The sequence below is a fragment of the Trichoplax adhaerens genome, genomic scaffold, assembly GCF_000150275.1.
Source record: "Trichoplax adhaerens TRIADscaffold_19 genomic scaffold, whole genome shotgun sequence".
NCBI lineage: Eukaryota > Metazoa > Placozoa > Uniplacotomia > Trichoplacea > Trichoplacidae > Trichoplax > Trichoplax adhaerens.
In genome coordinates, this window is record NW_002060961.1 from 37,522 (window position 1) to 61,255 (window position 23,734).

The window sequence follows — 23,734 nt, forward strand, 5'->3', positions numbered from 1 at the left end:
TTGCGGCGAAGCCATTTTGGATTTAGACATGATTGTTGCTGGTTGCTTCACCACTGGAAGGGTCATACGCATCAGTGATGCACGACGTTGGCTTCACTCGCTTTTGCCTGTCGATCACCGGGGTGTCGTTCACCAGGGGGGGTGAGATTTGCGTTTTGCCTCAGCGCGGCTTTCCCCTTTTCTGAAGGTCCGCATATAGGGTGAATTTACGCTTGATGGTACAACACTCAGTAAGGCGATTATGGCGTGCTTGAAACAGCCTCTAGACTCCGATCCACTAAAGCGTCCAGTGTCCAGCGTCCTGTGTACAGTGTATAGTCTACAGTGTACAGTATAGTGTACCGTACTGTACAGTGCAGCGTACAGAAATTCTATACAGATTTAATAAGGCGATTATGGCGTGCTTGAAACAGCCGCTAGACTCCGATCCGATACAGCGTCCAGTGTACAGTACTGTACAACGACAGTGTACAGTGTACAGTGTACACTCACTGAGTAACAGTACAGTACTGTACACTGTACAGCCTTCAGGTCTAGCACAGCGTGTAGAAATTCTATTCAGATTTTTCCAAATGAAATAAAAGTGTAAAAATGGACGGATTCTATTGAGTTTGGCCATAAATTGATAGGTCTTTCTCTTTCTACATGTATAAAATTGGGAGAATTTTGCTGCAAAAATCTGAATGAAAGTACAGTATGCACCCACTTCTCTAAAAGAAATTCTACAGTACACGCTGTACAGTACAGTCACTGTGCACGATGCACTGTGCATTGTGCATTACTTTCGCTTGAAGCGGATGGCGTGTCGTACGGACGGAAAGTTTTCTCCTGTTACGATGAATGACGGTCAACTTTACCAGTGTTTATGTTACGGGCAATGTTATCAAATTCGATGAAATTGTACTTATTTACTGCACATTTAGGCCCAATTTATCGGTTTGGAAAAGGATCGTAGCCTATGAAAAATCTGCTGTCTACCATGCATTTACAAACGTAAGTCGATGACCACTAAAGATCCAATAAGAGATGTAAATTTATTAATTTACATCGTACTTTACCTGTACCTGTACTGTACTTTCAGCCAATCAACTACTCCCCAAGTTGATGATCACTGAAGATCCAATAAGACATGTAAAATTGATGAATATCGTTCTTTACCTATACCTGTACTGTACTTTCAGCCAATCAACTACTCCCCAAGTTGATGATCACTGAAGATCCAATAAGATATGTAAATTGATGAATATCGCTCTTACTGTTGATGAATACATGCTGTATTCAACTACAGTAGTTTCAACTGATTGTAAATCAGTGTACCGTATACAATCTTTTGGAGTAGGCCGCTTCCATGCTTCTCAGATTTCATGATGTACTGAGTAGAGTACTCCAGCATCCGAGTGCAAGGGAAATGAAAGACTTATCCGCTTCTATAACTTTATTACCCATAAATAAGCAAAGTATCATAGACTAATGTCATGGAGTAGTCCATGAATGTGTACATTGCTGTCCTTCCGGTTGGATGAATTCAATCGACATAACGTCATCGGACGTGTTGAAGTTTCCTTTCTTGCTACGCACGCTCAGTATCGGCCACAAGACTGTGATATACTCTCCTACTCTCCTCCCAACTTGCTGCATTCAGACTTCGGACATCAGACATCGGACTTGAAAGTTCAAAACAGAGCAAATTGCCTATAGGATGAATGTTGACGCATGCTCTGTAATAACATAACAAATGGAGTCTCCTAACATCAATAATAATCACTGGTGTCAAATTTTAGACAAGCGATGCAATGGCCAAACTCTTCCTAACAGAATAACTTATCAAGCTAAAAGTAAGTTTTTCAATCAAGGAGTTATCAACAATCGAAGCAGCTAGCTTGGATGTTCAATACTTCTAATTTAATCGAGAGCAATCAATTCCAGCTTGAAACTGATTTCCCTGGAGAGGACGTTGCCTTCCAATTTTCAAGGCGATCATCGATCGGGGGTGGATTAGATATGTTCTGCAACGCTACCCCTTCTTTGCTCAAAATTCTACTAGGGATCAGTAACAAAAGGAATGCATTAAAATCTTATTACATTCCGTAATAAATCGTCTTAGGTTCATATTACTGTAAATTGAATTACCGATCAGACAGGATTGACAGTACCGGTAAGCAATTAGTCTGCACTGTTACCATAGCTCTTCTCTTTGCTTTGTTCAGCTGGTGGAAATTATCAGGCTAAATTAGTTATCATGGCTAAAAAATTACTGTACTTAAATTAGTCAATTCTACAAATTGCTTATGAATGGATGTTCCATCTCATCCCATATTCACTCAATAATCGTTAAAATAATACAGGAACAAATTAATTTCATAACACATTCGATATAGGAAATGTTACCATCCAACTGGATGAGAAAGTATAATTGTACATTGTACACGGAGGTCAGCATCCCTTTGCGGTAGCCAAAGTAGTGAAGAAGACTAGGGGTATAAAAGTATACTGGAATTGCCATTCATCAAATCTCTTACCCTAACATGATAACCACAAAAATAGACGTTTATTTTTTACTTTGAGCTGAAGTAATTAATCCATAATCACTGATTATTAATGGATGAATTAGTCATCATTTACCAACGCATCAAGCACTCGATCAACCATTCATTCGTATGCTCTAACCAACACGTACAGCACCTTGCAAAAAAATTTCCAAAGGGTTGGTTGAAAAAATAATGGTTGCAGCTTACAATAGTGCATCATAAAAGTCTACTTCAGGGGTTTTATAAACTTTACTGTACTATTATATAAGGCGATGCTATTTCTGCTTCGGTATTACTATATTGATAGCAACACTATCATGAATCGTCGACTGTTCTCACGCACACCTTCAGCATACGCGTACAGTAGTCATTGATTGCTTCCGCTCTGATCAAATGAAACAGATACCTCCTTGTAACAGTTACTATTTATCTACTATAAGAGTGCACATGAAAAGAGCAACGAGGACGGTGTTCCTATTAATCAGGTGTTACTGATGGTTGCTTGCACATTTCATTTTGGGGGCATCAAATAGGTGAGTGGCCGGTTGACATTTTTGTTTGTAGTTTTACAGCGAATGCGATTTTGTTATGTAAAGCTTACAACACGATTTGGACATCATCTTAAAGATTGGATGTTATTCATCTGATGCTTCATACAGTATCTATTTATGCTATAATACAAATTGTCTAAAAAACTACAGAATATACTGTGCCTAGGAACCCTAAAGAAAAGTTTCTCTAGAATCGCCAGTTGTGCCGGTACATAAATACCATTGAGACATTGTTAACGCATATGATATTTAACACATAAATGTAATTGATGTAGATATATAGTTCAGTCATGGTCTCATGGACTACTCAAAAATACCGGAAACATTTAGTAGTTCATGCCTCAGAAGACGAAGAGCTTTCACTAGTTACAATAATTAAGACGGTTGTTATACGACTATACTAAGTACATTACGTCATTATACGCTATACTGCGAAGCATTCTTCAACGGATTACATTTGCCATTTCTCAGTATCAAGTGTTGGCGTAATTTCTTAATTCTGCATTCTTGATAGATGATATCAATTTAATCCACAAGTTAAAATTAGAGCGTACTTTGGAAGGTCATACTGGATGTGTAAGTAAAGCTGCAAGCAATTGAACCCTGTTATAATTTTTGGATAAACTACGCATAAATAGATTTAGTTTACGGTTTAAATTGCTATTAATATTTCATAGAAAATTGATGTAAGCTATGATGGGAAATTAAGTCTATTACCATAGTATATACCAATTCGATGAACACCTTTTGTACCTTAGGTCAACACATTGGCTTGGAATAAAGTCGGAGATAAACTTCTTTCTGGCTCAGATGATTGCTTATTGAATATTTATCAGCCATACAGTTACAAGGTAATATGTAATGTTATTGTCTATACCGATCAGATATAATGCTAAATGCTAATTAAATCTAGCGATAAAGTTAAATTTTTAACCAACTTCTTATAATGCTGCAGCGGAATGTATAGAGTATACATCGTTGATTGAATATTAAGTATATCATTCATTAATTGCTATTGCACATATCTTATAATGGCATATGCGCTTATGATGTATTCTATTGATAGATTGTAAGATTAAGTTTTATAGGTTACCGTTTGCACTAATTCTTTGCACACCGCTTAATCCAAAATATCTTAAAATATTGCCTCGTACAGTGCTGCATTGCAATCGAAATCAATGACATTCACTTACTATTCATATTGATAGTTACTACATTCCGTACCTTCTGGCCATACTGCCAATATCTTTAGCGCCAAATTTCTACCGAATACGAACGATCTCAAGGTAAGAAAATCAAACTAAGAATAATTTTGACTAGAAAATTGCTAAAATTACAGGATAGAATTAAATGTAGTTCAATATTAATTTTCATGTGTTCAAAATAATAGCTTGTATTTTTAATGCGTTATTTCCTTATCTATGCCGTAAGTTAATGCTTAAAATTATATCAGGAAAGCCTGTCAGATCTGCCACTGACAATGCAAAAGATAGTCGTAATCGTATGAATTCTAACTTTTGTAACCCTTAATACACTATGCTTAGATCTGGGATTACTCATTTTTTGTATATGTACCCAGTCAATAGATGAATTTACTGATGTAAACGTATGTCTATCTCAAATAGATTGTATCATGTGCTGGTAATGGTATAGTATCTTATTTGGAATTAAACACTGCCGGTGGCTGCACTAATAACAATTTTTTTCGTTGCCATGATGGCACAACATATGAGGTTTGCTAATAATATCATTATTTAAATGATTTTCGTTGCTATTCTTGTGTGATCTAACAATACTTTTAAATGATTGATTTTAACCAATTTTAATACACATCTACTATTAATATCCGTCTACATCATATAATTGTTAGGTCGTAACGATACCCGACGAGCCTAATGTCTTTATGACATGCTGTGAAGATGGTAAAATTCGACTATTTGATCTTAGAGTAAAAACAAGGTGTTCTAGCCATGATTGTAATGAGGTAGGACTATAGGAAAAATACATTAATACCTGATTTTGACAAAAATTTCATCAATTAATTTGAATATTTACATGAATAGGATGTCCTAATTAATTGTCATAGACCTACAACTGCCATTGCTGTTGATCCATCGCGTTCATTTCAGTTTACCGTTGGCTCGGATGATAGCTGTGCGCGAGTATTTGATAGAAGAAATCTCATTCGTGAGTCACGACAAGTGGGGTAATACAAGGAATCAGGCCAAATTTGAACTTTCAATGCATTAATACAATACCTCATTTTTATTTAGCGCTACTACTGACAATAATAGATCCCTGATGGTGTTAAAGCCTGCTGCTCTAGAAGCGAAAAAAATTCGAACAACTGCTGTCAACTACAATGCAAATGGCGATGAGATCTTAGTTAGTTATAGTACCGATTACGTGTACCTCTTTTCACTAAACAGCAACGGTAGTACTGCTTTTACGATCAATACTGGAGATAAGGTTGGCATAAACAATGATACTAGTACTGCAAGTCGAAATAACCAACCACCCCCTAAAAGGTTACGTTTGCGTGGTGATTGGTCAGATACAGGACCAGATGCACGCCCCGAAAGTGAAATTAGTGAAAATGATCGGACATCTAATTCTATTTTGCGTCGTATGTCAAACATTATGGCTAGCATTATTAATACAAGATTTCAAGCGAGCGGAGACCTTGCTGGTATGAATATTCGCAATCCCGTTGATAGCGAAAGCGATACAAGTGACGATAGCCGCATGGATGATAGTGATAGTAGTCCCGAATGTAGTGAAGATGAGGAAGAACGTTTAGATACGCAGGCTTCTTGTGATCGTGATTTATCAGTGCAGTCTCCAGTTTCAGTCGTTGTCAGTTCTGCTGATGATGGCGTAAATGAAGAAAACAATGCAATAGATTTCGAATCTTCTCAGGATGGTATTCCTACTAGCGTAGACCTAGCGAATAATAGACATACATTTGTTGAATCTATGGATAGCGATTGTCAAGAAAGTGATGACAGAATTTCCCAGCTCGGACATACTGTGAATCGTTCCAATTCTAGCCCTACTCCTGCCGAACCTTTACCTTCTCGGGAATGCCATAATTATAACAGAGCGGCTAGGCGCATACAACAGTTTTTTAAGACCTTACGTAAGGCCAAAAATGATCGTCACGCTCTTAAACCACCTGCACTGATGGCTTATCGTGGTCATAGAAATTCTAGGACTATGGTAATGCCAAATAAATATCTTTTATCATATTTCAACAGAAATAGAGAATTTAAACTTTAAAACCGGTTTTTCTTTTCTAGATTAAAGAAGCAAACTTTTGGGGTGATCGTTTTATATTAAGTGGAAGTGATTGCGGTCGAGTTTTTATCTGGGATAAATATACGGCTGAACTGGTCATGCTGTTACTTGGTGATAGACATGTAGTTAACTGTGTGCAACCTCATCCTTTTGATCCTAGTATGTTTAGGCCCTATAGTAGCATGTATTTGTTTGAAATAATTGTATTGATCATATACTACTGATGACCTAACTTAACTTAAATTGATTTGTTTTAATCGTTTTTTGAATTGACAGTATTAGCAACTAGTGGAATAGACCATGACGTTAAACTTTGGTCTCCAATTGGTGAAAAGATAGGACTAGATGCAAACGCGGATGAAGTAAGCTATTAATAGTACATGCTATTGCATGATATCATATCAGTTTGTATAGGTCAATTTTTATCAAAAAACTTATAACTTTTATGTTTTCTTATGTTAAGATTATGGCACGGAACTTTAAAATGTTGGAGGAAAGTCAGAACTTTATTATCATCCCACTATCATTTATGCTACACTTATTAACAAGTTTCAATGGAACATCTCTATGATTGACTAGAATTTTATTTACTATCTTATTTCAATATTTATCGTAGTCGCTTTTATACTATAAAATATATTTCTTAATCGACGCATCATTTATTCCTTAAAGTTCAATTTTATTGTAAGTGTATATATACGAACGTATCTTTCTCTATAGATATTTGTAAAAGGCAGTTATGAACACATTATCAAGTCTTAAGTTATTTAAAATTTCATAATTTGTGATTGTTCAATTTTACTGTATGGTGTAGCCATATAGCAATCTCTGAGGTTTTAATCGTATGGTATAGTAATAGAACACGCTAAAAAAATATTCATCTCTCGTTATTAAACTTGATTTATTATATCTTAAATATTGCATTGTTAATACTGAATTTCTTTGATAGGAAAATTAGTACCTATTATGCTGGTTCAATCACTTGTAATTTTGAGGTCCTGTTTGTATAAAGTTATCCTGTGATTTGATTTTTCCGGCTGTATTTAACTCATGAGTAATATATTACAATGCATAACTACTTCTTGTTGTCGTCGTCGCTACTCCAGGTTGCATTATTTTATATTGTTAAATAAAATGACGATAGAAATCCTGTCATGGTAACATCTCCTCTAGGGTTGCTCCGTCAACATTTGAACTGAATGTTGACGCTTGTTGATCCAGTGGGATAATGAAACATATACGGAAAGTGATCCAAAGTTTGGTCTTTGCTTATTTCCTCGTATATTTATGCAATGATGATTCTATTTTTTAACTTCTTCATAGACTATATGAAGATACAGCCTGTATGGTCTTACTAATCGTGATGAAGGACAAATTTTAGCTATGTCCTGTAACGATTTTATAGATGATTTCCACCTACAAGATTCGCTCCTCCTCAATACTTATCATAACTTACTCCTATACTGTGCACAAATGCGCTTACTATAGTATGCCAATGGATCTACGTTAGCGATTTGCGTATAAAAAAAAATTTAGAAGAATTTCTCTCCATTTATCCCATGCGACTACGACTAACAGTATTGTGATGGAGGAGTGGAAAAGACTCACGACAACTCTTAGAATTCAGCATAATACAGTATTGGTAGTTCCAACATTTTCTGCCGATCATGTACACTTCAACGTGGTGTTGGAGGAGAAAAGGAGACAGGATACAACTATAAATTACAGTAATTAGTTCCTTGGGCATCTATGACGTGAAACTACCACCCAGCATTGAATACGTCATTCGATTAAATCCAATTTTTTCTTATTGACCATCCTACGTGTAATCCTATTATATAGAATTAGTGATTGATGTCCAAGACTCAATGCATTTTTTTGGATAATACCAATTTAACAGTAGAGACTGCTAGATGATCGTTTCATTGGCAAAATCTAATTGTTCTTCCATGCTATTTTCTATTCCTGACGCTAAAAATTGCATTTTCTGAACATGAAAGTGCGTCATTTCGGTAGATGAACGAGGATGGAGGAGGATTGCTTCAGGATGCTCCAGATTTTACAGGGAGATAGCAATCATGAGTCATAAGATTTCGGTTAGCGAAATGAACAAAATTGAATGGGTCAGATGGAATGATTGTTTTCATTAGTCATTGCTTGCTCTTAGCTAGAAGCCAAGAATGGTATGATGAGATGATAGCATCAGCTGAGCAAATGGAATGTGAATAAATTCAAATTTCTTGTACTGTAGAGCCATTTTGATATTGACGGGAACAGTCATTACCGTAAAGGAGTAGCCTCTACGAGTATTGTCTACGTTAAACGAGTAAACTACCCATTCAATATTGGTTTCCAAGCTTAGAATATCGATGCAACTTTGATAGTATTTCTTTTTCAATCTACTGACCGTAGAGGGGAACGAAATACTGTAAACGAGCAAACTACCCGTTTAAAACTTATTTTCAAACGTAAAATATCGGCCGGAATACTTATTGCAGTATTTCTTTTTCAATCTACTGAATACTGACGGTATATTGGTTTTTATATGCAGAATACTATTGCAACTTTGGTAGTATTTCTTTTTCACCTACTAACAGAAAAGAAATACTGCGACATAGTCAATGGATTCAAGGAACATCGTGCCTGAAAGCATTGCCAAAATAAACGAGCAAAGTACCCATTCAACATTTGTTTTTGTGTACAGAATACTAGTATAACTCTTATAGTACTTCTTTTTCAGTCTACTAACGGTAGAGGAAGAAGAAATAAACCAGCCAACTATCCGTTTCAAATTGAATTAATTAATTTATTTTCAAGCGCAGAACACCGGACGGAACAATTTTTGTAGTATTTCTTTTTCAAGCTACCGACAATATGCAAGTATTGCTAGAATAAATGAGCAAACTACCCGTTCAATATTTATTTTTACACGCAAAATACTAGTACGATTTTTTGACGTATTTCTTTTTCAATCTACTGACGGTAGAGGAAGAAGAAATACTACGAATATAGTGAATGGATTGAATGGTAGACCTGACAAACGGGCATCGTCTCTGCAAGCGTTGCCAGAAATAGAAACGAGCAAACTATCCGTTTAACATTTGTTTCATACATAGAATACCAGTAGAACTTGTGTAGTAGTTCTTTTTCAATCTACTGACAGTCGAGGAGGAAGAAATACGGCAGACTGAGGGAATGGATTGAGAGGGTAGTGCCCGCTATAGGGGCATTTCTATTCCTTTGCGGCATCGAGTTTCCATGGATAAAAGCAAGACTACTGAAAGCACCAGCTGTCGACCAAGTGGAACTACTTTTGTCTAGCACTTCTGTTCTCCATGTAGTCTATCAAGCCTTTTTCATGTAGGTTAATGTAGGTTTACAGGTAACGATAGACTTGAAATAATTCATTGGCAAGCCTAGTTCTGGCACAACAGTGTTTGCGACTTAGGCTCCGCCATTTAAATAAACTCGGAATATCTTTGCCGTCAAGGTGTAGCTGTAAGTTAGTTTGTTCACTATACTGTACAATTTACATTGTATGATATAATATCACGCGGAGCAGTACTCATTCGTATAGAGCATATCCTTGGTACGAATTGGAAGCGTAAAGAATTGTCATTAGTCGTGATCGCTTCCAAAGCCATCAGTAGCAGCCACTCCATTTTGAAATAGTTCTGCAACTTTGATGGTACCAAAGGTGACGAAAGAATGGATAATGTCGCGTAGCCCAAATACGATCTCTATTCAAGGTAAGTTGGACTCTCGGCGACGAGAGGTTTGCATAGCGAAATGTCAAGCTCTCATGCCAATTGATGCCAGAATGCCTGCACTCGATTAGAGGTCATTTTACACTTAGGCACTTATGATAGGATTGCCAAAATGTCTACAGTCGATCATCAATTATTTTTTTTTCATCTACGCACTTATGATTACTGTATTATGATAAAGATCGAGCTCTAATGCCAAAATACTTGCACTCGATCATCATTCATTTTTCACATCTAAACACTTATACAATGGTGATTATGATATTGAATGCGTGGAATTCTTTCCTACTCATTGACATCAATTTTTAAAAAAGAAACACTCAGCGATTAAAATACCAGATGATTTAGAAAGGGTCCATTCCAGATTGCTGTTGTTTTATACTTGGGTGCAAAATAAAAATCTAATTTAGCTTAAATTTTAAACTTTTCTTTGGATAACATTAAAGAATAAAGTTAAAAAGGTCACAAACTGAAGTTGAATGCTGCTGATTTGCCCCAAATTTTCAGTCTTTTACATCGGTTTGAGCGTATTTTAAAAAAAATGTGCTGTAAAGGCCAAGGTTAGCAGTAATTTACCACTACTAGACTGCCAGACACCGACAAAAATGGATACTTGGGGAATCCGTGATATTGATCTCATCCAATTATGGAAAAAAGGATTGATTTGGAAATAGTCCATTTACAGTATTTATTATATAATATATATATATATGTATTGGGTTAAATTTCATGTTATAATTAATAATATATTATTAATAGCGATGGAGTAAAATCAATAGGTGTACGGCATTGGAAATTAGTAAATCAATCACTGTATCTTTTCCATTGTCGATTAACTCCAACGAAAAGATTTATCCATTAATACATGCGAGCGTTAACTCATTTGCTATGCAGGCTAGAAACATACCATCACGAATTTAGTATGATAGTCCTTTATGAAGATATGAATATCATCCGAAATAAAAACTACTAATAACACGTCTACTGGCGTAACTATCCTTCCTATTGTATAGCTGAAACACAATTTCAAGTCCGTAAATGTTACTGGGCTAATTTGAATACGAGTATGATAGCGATCTTTCAGGACAAGTAGTATATCCCATCTACTATTACTATTCATGGAGGGATGTAAAAGGAGTATCAAGATGACCGTCTTCTAGCTGATGTCAACATCATGCTAAGTAAAACTTGGAACTACTAATAACAATGTAAAAGTGAGATTGCGTGTATCCATGCAGGATTGTAAAAATCGCATGAGGATAGCAATCTTTACTACAGCTGATGCGGAGAATACCCCTCCTGTGTTGAAATAAAACTTGTGCGACAAATAACAATCTGAAAATGAGATTGCGTTTTCCCTTAGAGGATTTTGAAAATAACATGAGAAATGCAATGCAGCCATCTACTGTAGCTGATGTGAAAATATACTGAGGTAAAGCTTGTAACGACAAGTAACAATGGAAAAATGGGATAGCGTTTACCCATGGAAGAAAAAATAGCATCAAGATTAAAGAGTCTACTAGCTGATGAGAAGAACGTGCTGAAGTCAAATCTTGCAGCTATTTGTAGGCAATCTAAAAGAGTGCAATAGCGTTTACCCATACTGTACTGTATATTATGTGAAGAACATGCTATAGTCAAACTTATACTGCAAGGACAAATAAACAATCTAAGTGAGTAAGATGTCGTTTATCCATAGAGAATTATAAAAATAGCATGAGGATGGCAGTTTTGTACTGTCGTCTATATCTCATGTGAAGAATATTTTGCTGGAGTAAAGCTTGTAACGATAAGTAAGTAACAATCGAAAAATGAGATTGTATCTATCAATTTTAAGTGTGTAGCTCTCATATTAATTAATTAATTAATGTAAGCAACTGCTGATTTAAAATGATTATTGATAAAGTGCAGTGCTAATGGACTCTGTGTACAACTGTACAATGTACTGTACAGTACTGTGCATGTGTTTGTAAAGATTACGGATCGATATTTTTGACTCATGGATTTGTCGCCTTGTTATCCTAGAGAAGAAAGTACTCTATTTTCGCCCTATTCTGCGAGTACAATCAGACATCGTTATTTGCAACAGTTAGATCGCAAGCCGATTGTTTACACTTGTCGTACAGTCTTGCAAATCACAATCCATTCCAATGTCCTTATGTTCGTTAAAATTAAAAAATAGTTAAAAGGTGAAGAACACTTGATTGAATGATTGATAAAAATGATGGAATTGTAGATATTATTTCCAATGAATCATCTGTCCATTTGACGTCGTCAGGAGTATTGACAATGGTTTACTAAAGAATGATCCTCTAAACCGGTCAAAATCACCGAAACTATCAACATGGCCTTATACAGTAGATACGTGTACAGTATACCCGGTGTAGACCTAAACGTTCATGCGATCAACCACAATGGTGATTGTAATTGCACAAGACGATGGAAAATTGTTATCCAAATTGGATATACGGGTAGAATACCTTACTATTGTATCAAGAGAATGATCGCATTTTCGCAACGATCTACTGTTTTCGATATTCAATCTGATTAACCTAAGGCTATACACATTCTTTCCATTTTCCTATAGTTGGCAGTGAACTACTACTGGTAGACCTGCGGCGTTAGTCAATACTAGTAAATAGTGGTAATTGCTAGTAATAATAGTAATGTAAGAAGAAGGAATCCGATGTCACAGATGATATTTCGCGGTATCTTTAACTTGATCAGTTTGGCAGTGTATAATTTAATGGGAGATACCATCGTGTATAAGACGATGTTTTTGTAGCATGCTTGAAAAGTTAAATTGCGAACGGACGAGGATTACCAGAAGTCCGTGGGATTACTAACCAATGCATCTTGAATTTTGTTGAGCTAACAATTGTTAAGAGACAGGTTTGCTGCACGTACAGTACAGTATTTTCAATATTTTAAATATTTTCAATAATTATGCGTATAATGGTACATGGACTGTGCAAATAAAAACAAGACGAGAAACCATTGTTGATATAGACTGCCCAGTGCACCTGGAGGCAAACAGTAAAATAGCTTGATGTATCACCTATATAATGATGGATAACCGCTAAGTAGTTAGTTAATAGATGTACAGTATAGTGGACATTCAACAAGGAGGAGTAAATATCTAGACTAATCTGTAAACCATTTATCAATCCAAAGAAACAGATAACCGCATTGAACAATGGACTGTTATCAAAAAATGTCTTTTATCTAAGTTACTTGAATAATAATAAGATTAGTCTGTCTATGGATCGCTATTGTTCCTTTTGTTGTTCTTATCAAACAAAATGATCGATGAAGATAAGTAAATTCCATTGCAAGCCTGGAGACTGGAATGATGATAGTAAAGTATATTAAAATGACATTACTACAACTTGTTTTTAAAATATTGTTATTCATATTGGATGAGCTCAATCGAATCATCTGTCCTTATTGAGGGAGAATACACTTAATACAATTGTACATTGGAATCATCGATGCTTTCACATGAAGGTTACTTCAAGGTATTTTATGGTATAGCATCTTGCCAATATAGTCAAGCCGAGAGACGGATTTTGATTGCTATTCGGTAAGTTGTATCAATGGATAGAGTAGGATGATGTTTTATGCAAGTTGAAGCTAGTTTTACAAGGGTGGCAAAATCCAATAGACCTGTCATAGCTTGGTTACAATAGTGTACAAGTCGTAAGAGTACTCCCTGTTTCATATGGGAAGGATACGATTGAATTTCTCAATTTTTATTTCCCTCGACACTTTCCATCATGATGTCCAATTGGCTAAGCGGTACCGACATGAAATAATATTGAAAATTATTTGAATTGAGCTTGATCGAACGGATGAAATAGCAGCGTTATACTATTGCCAATTAATGCTCCTATTTAGATGTACAAAGTACAGCAGTATTTCATTCAATACTTTGAAATTAGTCAGATCTGAAGAATGAAATAGGAGCTGATGTTATTGACTCTTCATGAATGCGGAGATGAACGAGTAAAAAGTAGCATTGGATTCAATGTCTTGGATTCAGATTAACTTTTCCTTAGTTTGCTACGATACTTTAATTAATGAATGAGCAATCAGCATTGCATTCAACACTTCAAATTCAGTGTGATCGGATGGATGAACTAGGTGTTACTACAGTATTTGCTCTAGAGTCTTAATGAATTTGCGCATTAAGATAAACGAGCAGAAAAAGTAGAAGGTAGCATTGAATTCGATTTGAATCTGTTGATGAAATAAGAGGTATCTGTTTATTTTTGCTACGTTGTTAATGCTTTTATTTTGATGAACGAGCAGATCAGTAATGGATTCAATACTTACTTGGAATTGAATTCGATCTGATCATCGTTTTTTTATTTCTTGATGGACTTATGCATGAAATAGGCGGTGCTTTTATTTACTCTTAGTCTTGAGATGAGCAAGTAATATGTAGCATTGGATTTAACGTCTGGAATTCAGTTTTAAATCTGTTGATGAAACTATCATTATTTTGCTACGTTGTATATGTTCTTATTATTTGATAAACGTGCAAATCAGTATTAGATTCAATAACTTGGTTGGAATTGAGTCTAATGTAATCGAATTGATGAAATAGGCGGCGTTATTTATTTTTTATTTATTTTTTTTATTTACTCTCTTCGTTGATGTCTGCATTGAGATGATCGAGTAAAAAGTAACATTAGATTTTACATCTGGAATTCAGCTAATGACACAGGAGTATCATTATTTTGCTAGAGTACAGTATGAATGCTCTTTGTTGATGAACGAGCAAATCAGCATTTGATTCAATACTTGTTGAAATTAAATCTGATCGAATGGATAAACTAGGAGGTGTTATTATTTACTCTTTTACTGAATGCCCGTAGTGAGATGGCCGAGTAAAAAAAGTAGCATTGAATTCAACGTCTTAAATTTGAATCAGTGGATGAAATAGTTTAATGAACGAGCTCATCAGTACTGGATTCAATATTTTAAATTCAGTCTGATCTGATCGATGGAAAAAACGCGGTTATTATTTGCTATTCCATGCTTGTACTTATGCTAATGATCAAGTACAGCAGAAATGAATTCAACTTTATTTCATTTTTATTCGTAACTATTCAACATGAGAAATGGATTTTCATGACTATAAATCAATTCCAAATTTGCTCTATATTAACTTGGATCTTGAAGCATTTCCTAGCACTATGAAAGAAATCATTGCTAAGAACTGCAGTATTGCAGCATATTGCCTTACAATAGAATTCTTTAATTACGAGTGATATAGCCTGTATACCTACAGTAGTTATGATCATTATTATTGTTTTAACTCCAGCATGGTAAAGACCACATCCTAGTGTTGAATTGCGGATCAGATACGATCCTGAATGGCTACTTCGTTGGCATTATTTTACAAAAAAATTAAATTTCAATCGTTCTTACTGCTAATATTTTGCATTCATTCGCAAGGATGTAAACTTTTGATGTTGTCTATCACATTATTCGATCAGATCAATAATTATACGTCAACTTCTTGATAGAAGAGCATCGCTATCTTATTCTCATCACTACGGCTGAATATATTCAGCTTATAGTGAATACACAAAGTGCATAAGTACATGATGAGTCCCCAAGTTGTAAATGCATCAAGGTCGGATGGCATGTTTGTATAGAAATTTTAATATGTTGTAGAATGGACATGATCCCAACCAACCAATTTCTCCTAAATGATATTATTTCACCCACAAATTATGCCATTGTCATAGCTGTTGTCGAAATGGTTGTCCCTCTTATTTAATTGCCAAGATTACCCATAATGGTTTTGTTGTGGATATTGTTGTTGTTGTTGTTGTTGTTGTTATTATTATTATTGATGTTACATTTATTTATTGAAAGCAATTATAATGAATTGCAAAATAAGCGTATCGCGATCGAGGTTTAGATTACTTCGTAACACCGTGTACTACAGCATCAAAACAGTATACTCTGCTCTATTTTCTACCACTTATAAATCCACTTTACTACCATACTGTTAAGTAGGATAGTGTTCAGCCAATCAAACTGTTCAAATAGGACTACCGTGATGAAATGGTTTGCTACAAAAGACGAGAAGTAGTTCAACCCATTAATTTACCTCAATGGTAGGATGGGATTGAACACCCAACCTGTTATGCAGAGTATTGAATTCAATCTTTGTAGCTGTTGACAAAGTTAATGTTGCCATGAAAATACTAATGTCTTGTTGGAAGCCTTTTGGAAGGATTGAATACAATATTTGATCTGCTTTCATTGTTTGTCTCTGTCATTACTTTTGTGTTAAGAAGTTCATCGCTATGCAGACAATTCATTTATTTATATTTAGGATACTATTTAGAATATTGACATGATACAGAAGATGAAGGGATTAAAATTGTGTGGATGAAATGAGGCATATTCCTCCTTTCAGACTGGATTCAAATTGAACAGATCAGTCATGGACCAGCTTGTAAATTGTTTTAGTATCAACGATGCCAAACTGTATGAATCACTTTTGATACTGGTCTACACAGACATAAGTCAGACAATCGACTTCTCAATGCGTTAATTTGATAACTTCCCTTCCCCTTAAGACAACACTTGCACATGTTATTAGTGTGATAGAATAGAATGTAGAATCGCCAGATAGTACTTGAAACGAGTAAGTGACATTAATGTCAACAATAAAGCCATTTTTCAGTTATTCTAATTAGGGTGTTTAATAGCCAATACGACTAAATCTATATAGGATAAAAATGAAAATTTTTAGTTATATCGTTTGAATCAATTTTTGTGATTGTCCTCGATTGAATTATAATGACTGCTGCTGATTGTTTTTTAAAATCTGTACTGGAATGCCTCCAATTTAGTTTCCTTATATTTTTAAGGCAAGGCTATTTCTCTATTTTAAAGGCAGTTCTATCGGACATCTACATTGTATACCCATATTCTATGTTGGATAGAGTCTGATATCTATTTCTGATTTCTGAATAAGGTAACATCTGTAATACCCCTCGATCAATGTCATGAGTGCAATGTATATTCAATGCAGGTTAGAAAGAAGGCGTTTTCCTTCTGCATGCACAGAGTTTATCTAGTGATTTTAGGGTCGAAGATAGATAGATAAATTTACACCTTGGTCATTCTGACTCATTCGTAATAATGTAGTAGTGGGTGCGCAAATGATTTTATACCGAATCCTACCCAAGATCAAGAAATTGAAATAGAATTACGCTAAGGTATAAAAAGAAGAACTTTTCCATAATAGATTACTATTAAAGTAGTAGCTGTAAATCAAGTAGAGTGGCGGTATTGAATGGCTAGGATACAGGATTTTATTAAGGACATTGATGGAATTGGTTAAATGAGATTTAGATGAGACACAGTACTGTAAGAACTTCCTTTGATAAGAAGCTACAAGCTAAGTTCATGTTCCGTCGTTAAAGCACATCTCAGGGATGATGGCAGCGGTAGTAGTGTAGTTCCTTTACGGGGGAAATAAGGCTGCTCCTTAGTCGAGACGAGTGATTACATTTTAGTTTGATACACGCCTTCTTTCTCGTTTTGCCACCTTAAAGGCTATAGTAGAAACTAACGCTATTGGTGTTATTAACACTGATAGAAAGCTTTGTAGTTTTACATTCGTGCTCCTGGCAGTTTTAGCGTCTTGATGTTGTAAGGGCAATGAATTGCATGTCATGGAAAGAAAATTTATGTAATTATGTTTTATCGCACATGGAAAGATATCTAGTGTTGCTCTAGTGCTCTTTAAAATTATAGTTGTGTAAGACAGTGTAATATTATATCCTAAGTTGATGATATATTTAGTAATGTCTACCGTAGTTATTGTGTTCAACGTGTCTTCAAAAATATACAGTTACTAAGCTAGCTATATGTAATACTGAAGCCTCCAACGGAATATCTATCATACGTTGAACACAATAACTACGGTAGACATTACTAAGTAGATCATCAACTTAGAATACAATATTACACTGTCTTCTAATAATGTGATTGTGCTTAATCGATATTGGATATTTTTTAGTAATTCTTTATAAGGCTCCTTGTTGTTTTAACTCCTTAATAACGTGACCATGCTTTATTGATATTGTGCAATTTTAGGAGTTAGATATTAGTTCTTTTGTTATTTTATCATCATCATCTTTGCAAGGACAATAATAGAAGGAAGAAAAAAGTAATGAAATGTGCTTAATAATCGCTGATAGGATATTAATTTATGCGACTGAATGTTATTATTATAGAAGTGCGAGTATTAATTAATCCAACCATTTAATTTTATTTTAATTGTGGATTACAACAAAGGAAAGAAGATTGAAAAGAGTTTAGGGAAGATTATCGTAAGGTTAGTTTGTACTAGAATGCACCAAATTCTATGCTTGTTCAATGGCATATCTTGCAAATTTATTGATGCCTTGATAGGGAGTCAATCGGTTTAATTGACTACCCTATAAAATTAATAGCATAGAATAGATCCCCTATCTCTGTCAGCAGATTACTACGATGCCCAGTGGTTTTATTTCTATTTTCGGGTGAAAGTTACCAATGTTAACATTCAACTATTCTTGCAATAGTATTTTAATAATCTTTCAACGATGAAATATCTATGCAGCGATACAATCTATCCTGTTTCGATATGGTTCCGTATATTTTTAGTTCCGCCGCTACGTTCATGAATGGTAATCTAGCTGCAGCGTTGAATTAGATTAAGCTACAGATATTAGCTTATTGGTTGAATCCATGGGTTAGTGATGATCTTTATCCGTAATTTTACTTCGGTATAGAAGCAGGACTACATGATATAATATATGAAATGATCAAGCTTCATCTTGCGATCATGCTAGATTGTGAAATGTACATTAATACTAACTTAATTACCGTAACCTTTCAATTGCCTTGTCATCGTCAATAGCCCTGTCAATAGACGTAAATTTTAGTTGCTTTATTGCCGGATAGAAGACCAAATTCCATGAGAGGAAGTAATAAGCAATGAATAAGAATTAAAGCATAATTTTCATATAATAAACAAGTATCAGAACAAAAGTGTATCTGTATGATAAATTTGCAGAATAATGTATTAAGTCAACTCGGACAGTTCATGAATATGTTTGCCAAGATGCAGTAATAATTTCTGTTTGACCATAGCCGTCTTATTCCGATTTTACATTCAGCAATAAAATGCTAGCAATACAATTCTTTGTGCAGTCGTCTGACAAAATATATTCAATTTTCGAAGTAGTTGATGAATTTAATCGGAATTATAGGTGGTTACATGATTGGATAAAAGTTAAAACAATTAAAAGGTGAAAATTGAAAAAACATTATAAGTCGATCATAGAAATGGGCTCGTATTCATAAAATGATCAGTATAGGAGCAATTCAAGAGAGGCTGTGACCTTATATGTAAATTCTTTATTCCTACTATGTATATACTATTGCATGATATACCATATTAGTTTGTGGACATAATAGCAATGATAATCTTAACATACATTCATATATAATCATTGTACTTTTATGTACTCTTTTGCCTAATATCTTTTACGTTTTCGAACCGATTGTAACAGTCACGAGAAGATCTGTAAATCACCTCAGGCATTTCTATTCAACGCTATTCTGTTTCGCATTTGTTCTAGCGAAACCATGCAGCTGTTGTGCTTAAACAAATCATGGAGATTACTAGTAGATATGAAAAGGTTAGCACCGGCATCTTGTTATATTGTACTTAGGGATAACTGATCAGTATACTTTTTTAAAGGGTGGGGAAATTGACACAGTGAAACGGTTTAATACTAGGGCAACTTCAACTAGGCAGTATCGGAATAGAACAAGAAGTAAGAACTGGCAACGCTAGATAATTCTTCGTTCTATCCTGGTATTATTTCTTAATCGAATAATACTATATAGCAAAATTAATCTATTGAAGACTTTTGATTGAAGTACAACGTCTGGTGCGTGGTTTCTAATTAATGGTAGATGTTCGCTAACATAATCATGTAGCCACTGAAATTGGATATGGATGTGATTTAGAGATACTATTGTATTTTAGAGTCGGGAGTTAAGATAATTTGCAGGCTGTTGGCAAATTCTTGTAACGGCGGAAGTATGTTGTAATATGATTAATAAATTGAATAGATGAGCAGTTCGTTTTGAAGGAATGGTTCTAAGATTAAGACCACTGCTAGTCATTCAATGTAAGGAAAGGATCATTGCTGAAAAGATGGGATAATCCGTTAAATCATCCTATTCTACTCCCTACTGGAACACAAACAGTCCATTTCTTATCCTACAATTTTTCATCATCAACTTGATCTTTAACATTACATGTTTGAGTTAATTCTATTTAGGGTTGTGAATTGAGGACGGTAAACGTGATAAATTGTACACAGGGCTAATGATGATCGATTTATACATAGCTTTGTATAAAAATATGATGGCAAACTCCCTCCACAACAATAGTAGGTCACTGCCAATCACTACTAATATTGACATAATGAAAGATTTTATAATTATTCTCTCTGAAGGAGGAATCTTTTACTACGGAAAAATATTACTTATATTGAATAGCAAGCTATTGAATCGTAACCAACAGAATGCATTGAAATGATTCAATTTATTTTTTCCTTTATTGACATCTCGTCAGCGTATTAATTGATCCAACGTTGTCTTCAGTAATATAGTATGGCTTAATTAGGTTTTACTCCATTATTGCAATGCCATCGATTGTTGCAAGCATCAGCATGTTAAAACTTACCAATACCGCCTACTAGACGCCCTACTACTTGTTCTAATTGGTCCGTAATAATTACGCAGTAAATGATCTCTTTTCTCCCGATTTTACAAAGGTTACGTCAGGAAAATCACTGATTTCGTCGACTTTTCCACTCCATCTTCTTGATTCCATTCATTACTGATCGATATCCAAGTTCAGCGTGGACTGGAAAGCTGAAACTATAACTAAGTTGTTATTCATCCGTTTTCCTACAGGAAAAAGATTGGTATACAAACAACAAGAAAGAAAACGGATTTCGTTTTACTACGCAATATTACAAAGTTGAACATCTTTTAAAAGTATCGTTTACTCTTGGTAAGTAGAACATTTTAATCCCTGGCGTTGAACAATGTATTGCTATTTATTGCTAGCTCTTTTTTACGGATATGTTAGCATAAATGGAATGAGGGTAATTTTAAATACCACAAAGCTTGTGCATAGGATGTTGATTCGTGAAGGTTTCCGTAGTGGGATGATTAGTCTGTTCTTTAACTACTATATTGCGCTTAGATTATACATGTATTGAATTCGATGTATGTATCGGGTACATTCAATAAAATTTCACCAAAAAAAACACGCATCACCTTTTCCCCTTACAGCTCACTTTGTTATCCTACCAATCTCAAAGTAGATTAACGATTATGGGAAAGTTAGATACCAATTGTGTTTACTAGTCTAAGTAAAACAATTAATAACGACTTCAATGGTGGTGATCCCTTGCAGTAACATAGGAAAAGAGGAAGGTTTTTAAATGACTAATTAAAATTATCAGTCCTATCTATAATTTTACAAGGATACTACTTCTATCTGTAAAGCAAAATTGTACAGTAATTAGAGAGTTATTAAATAGTGCTAATCTAGTCCAATACCATTGGAAAGCACAGTCGGGGTTCCGAGTTCAAGAAAGGAAAGAGATTCTGATTTTTTATGATGACTTTTAATTACCCGTTCTTTTTCAGTCTTTATGGTGTAATTAGATTAACAAAGAAAAGTGATAGTCGTTCACTATTAAGAGTTCTTACCCCCCTCTAGCCAGTTAATAAAAATATCTCGACCACACTTAACGCTAGCTGCTCAATTAGTTTCTCCGATAAATATGAATAAAAATATGTGGTACATTTTGAAATTAGCGGTAGTATTAAAGACATCCACCGTTCTACTAAAATTAGATCAAGAATTTACCGGACATATAGATTTTAGTCAAATTTTTTGTAAGGCAATCGTTACGTTATATTCTATTTCATCTAGGAGAGAATAGTATACTCATAAAAAATGCATGAGTGTTAATATGTTTAATCATTGTAGATTATGCTTTCAACATTGGAGGTCTGTTTTCTTTCATAACCATAAAATTTTCAGTGATTTAAATTCTTCGTTTACTCTTTATTATTTTAGAAGTAAATCTTAGGCATTTACATCTAATCATTATAAATCAATTGAATGTTTGTGAATATTGGTAAAAGCTAAAATTTTATCTGATGCTCCATTATCGTATAAAGTTTGTGAAATATATAGGATAGGATATATTTAACCACTTATAGTTATGCCTATACAAAGCAAATCATGACCGTAGGATATTTGTGTGCTATATTATATTCACATTAATGTTATCTTTTTGACCTGTGAAAAATTTATAAGAGTGTTGGTCGATCTAATTACCTACATATTGCATGCATCATTTTCATCATTGGAATGATGGAAATGGGAGATAGATTTTTATCTCAAGTTAGTAAATCTACCCTTCCCTCAGAAATGGCAGACTAAATATGGGAACAGTGCGCTCTCTGTTGCAAAATTTTATATTACAGCTTAATATTGTTCTATTATAGGCCTAACGATAATTTTGCCCTAGTCTTATTTATCCACTCTAAATAATCGTCGAAAAATCACTTATTTGCTACGAATATAATTTTTGTTTAGAAGTTTTGAAATAACTCATAACATCAAGGTGTAGACAGACAATCTACTTTTGCATCGTCATACTTTGATATTAATTTTTTTAAAGAAAGAAGAAAATTATAATTATTGATGCGTCTTCTATATGAAGGATCTTTCAAATAGCGCCTAATAAATACCATTAAAATAGAAGCCATCATAAATAGAGTCCAGAGGGAAGATAATTAAAAATTCCATCACAATTGTATAATGTCTACAATTAATTCAACATTTCTTCATTCTTTTCCAATTTAATGACTGTTGGCATTATGCAAATGTCATATCTATACATGTAATATCTGTGAAATGAGTAAATTATCGTCTGTTAAGTTGAAATTGAAAGAGGAAATACATACTCAAAGAAAATAAGCAATAAAAAAGTCTGCTGTTGAAATTGATACAAATATTGAAGGTTATGACGTAAATTATAAACGTGATGAAAGACGACTTACTTGGCTTTTAGAAAAATTATTATAATGAAGGGAAGTTTTGTTGTTTTCAAGACTCGAGTAATATGACTACACAATGAAAGAGTTGTATTTTTTACACACTTCATGTCCTCTTTACCACCTTCATTCGTGCCTTCATAACGGGTATCCATTAAAATAATGTCACTGATTTGACATTTTGGTGATTGATTGATTGATGAATTGTTTGATCGATTGTACTAAACGAAAAGTCGATGGTAGATACTTTCATATAAAAGTTGTCATCGAATCTGTAAAAATTGTTATTTTGTGGTCAAAGCTATCACAGGTGTAATTAGTTAGCCGTAGTTGAAATAATCATGGTATTAGTTGATTTCCAGTGAACAGGTAGAGGACATTTGGGAATGGATTATTTGGGCCTATTACTGAA

General features: G+C 34.4%; 1 protein-coding gene across 1 annotated transcript; it reads left to right on the forward strand.

Moving 5' to 3' along the window:
• Positions 1–3,604: 3,604 nt before the first annotated feature.
• TRIADDRAFT_31737 (uncharacterized protein) lies at positions 3,605–5,289 on the forward strand (the record flags this gene model as incomplete). The annotated part of the gene is made up of 6 exons (XM_002116876.1): positions 3,605–3,655; positions 3,838–3,930; positions 4,288–4,365; positions 4,705–4,812; positions 4,950–5,063; positions 5,143–5,289. Coding segments are annotated over 6 exons (591 nt in total), but the record flags the coding sequence as incomplete, so codon positions are not given.
• Between the last annotated feature and the right edge of the window lie 18,445 nt (positions 5,290–23,734).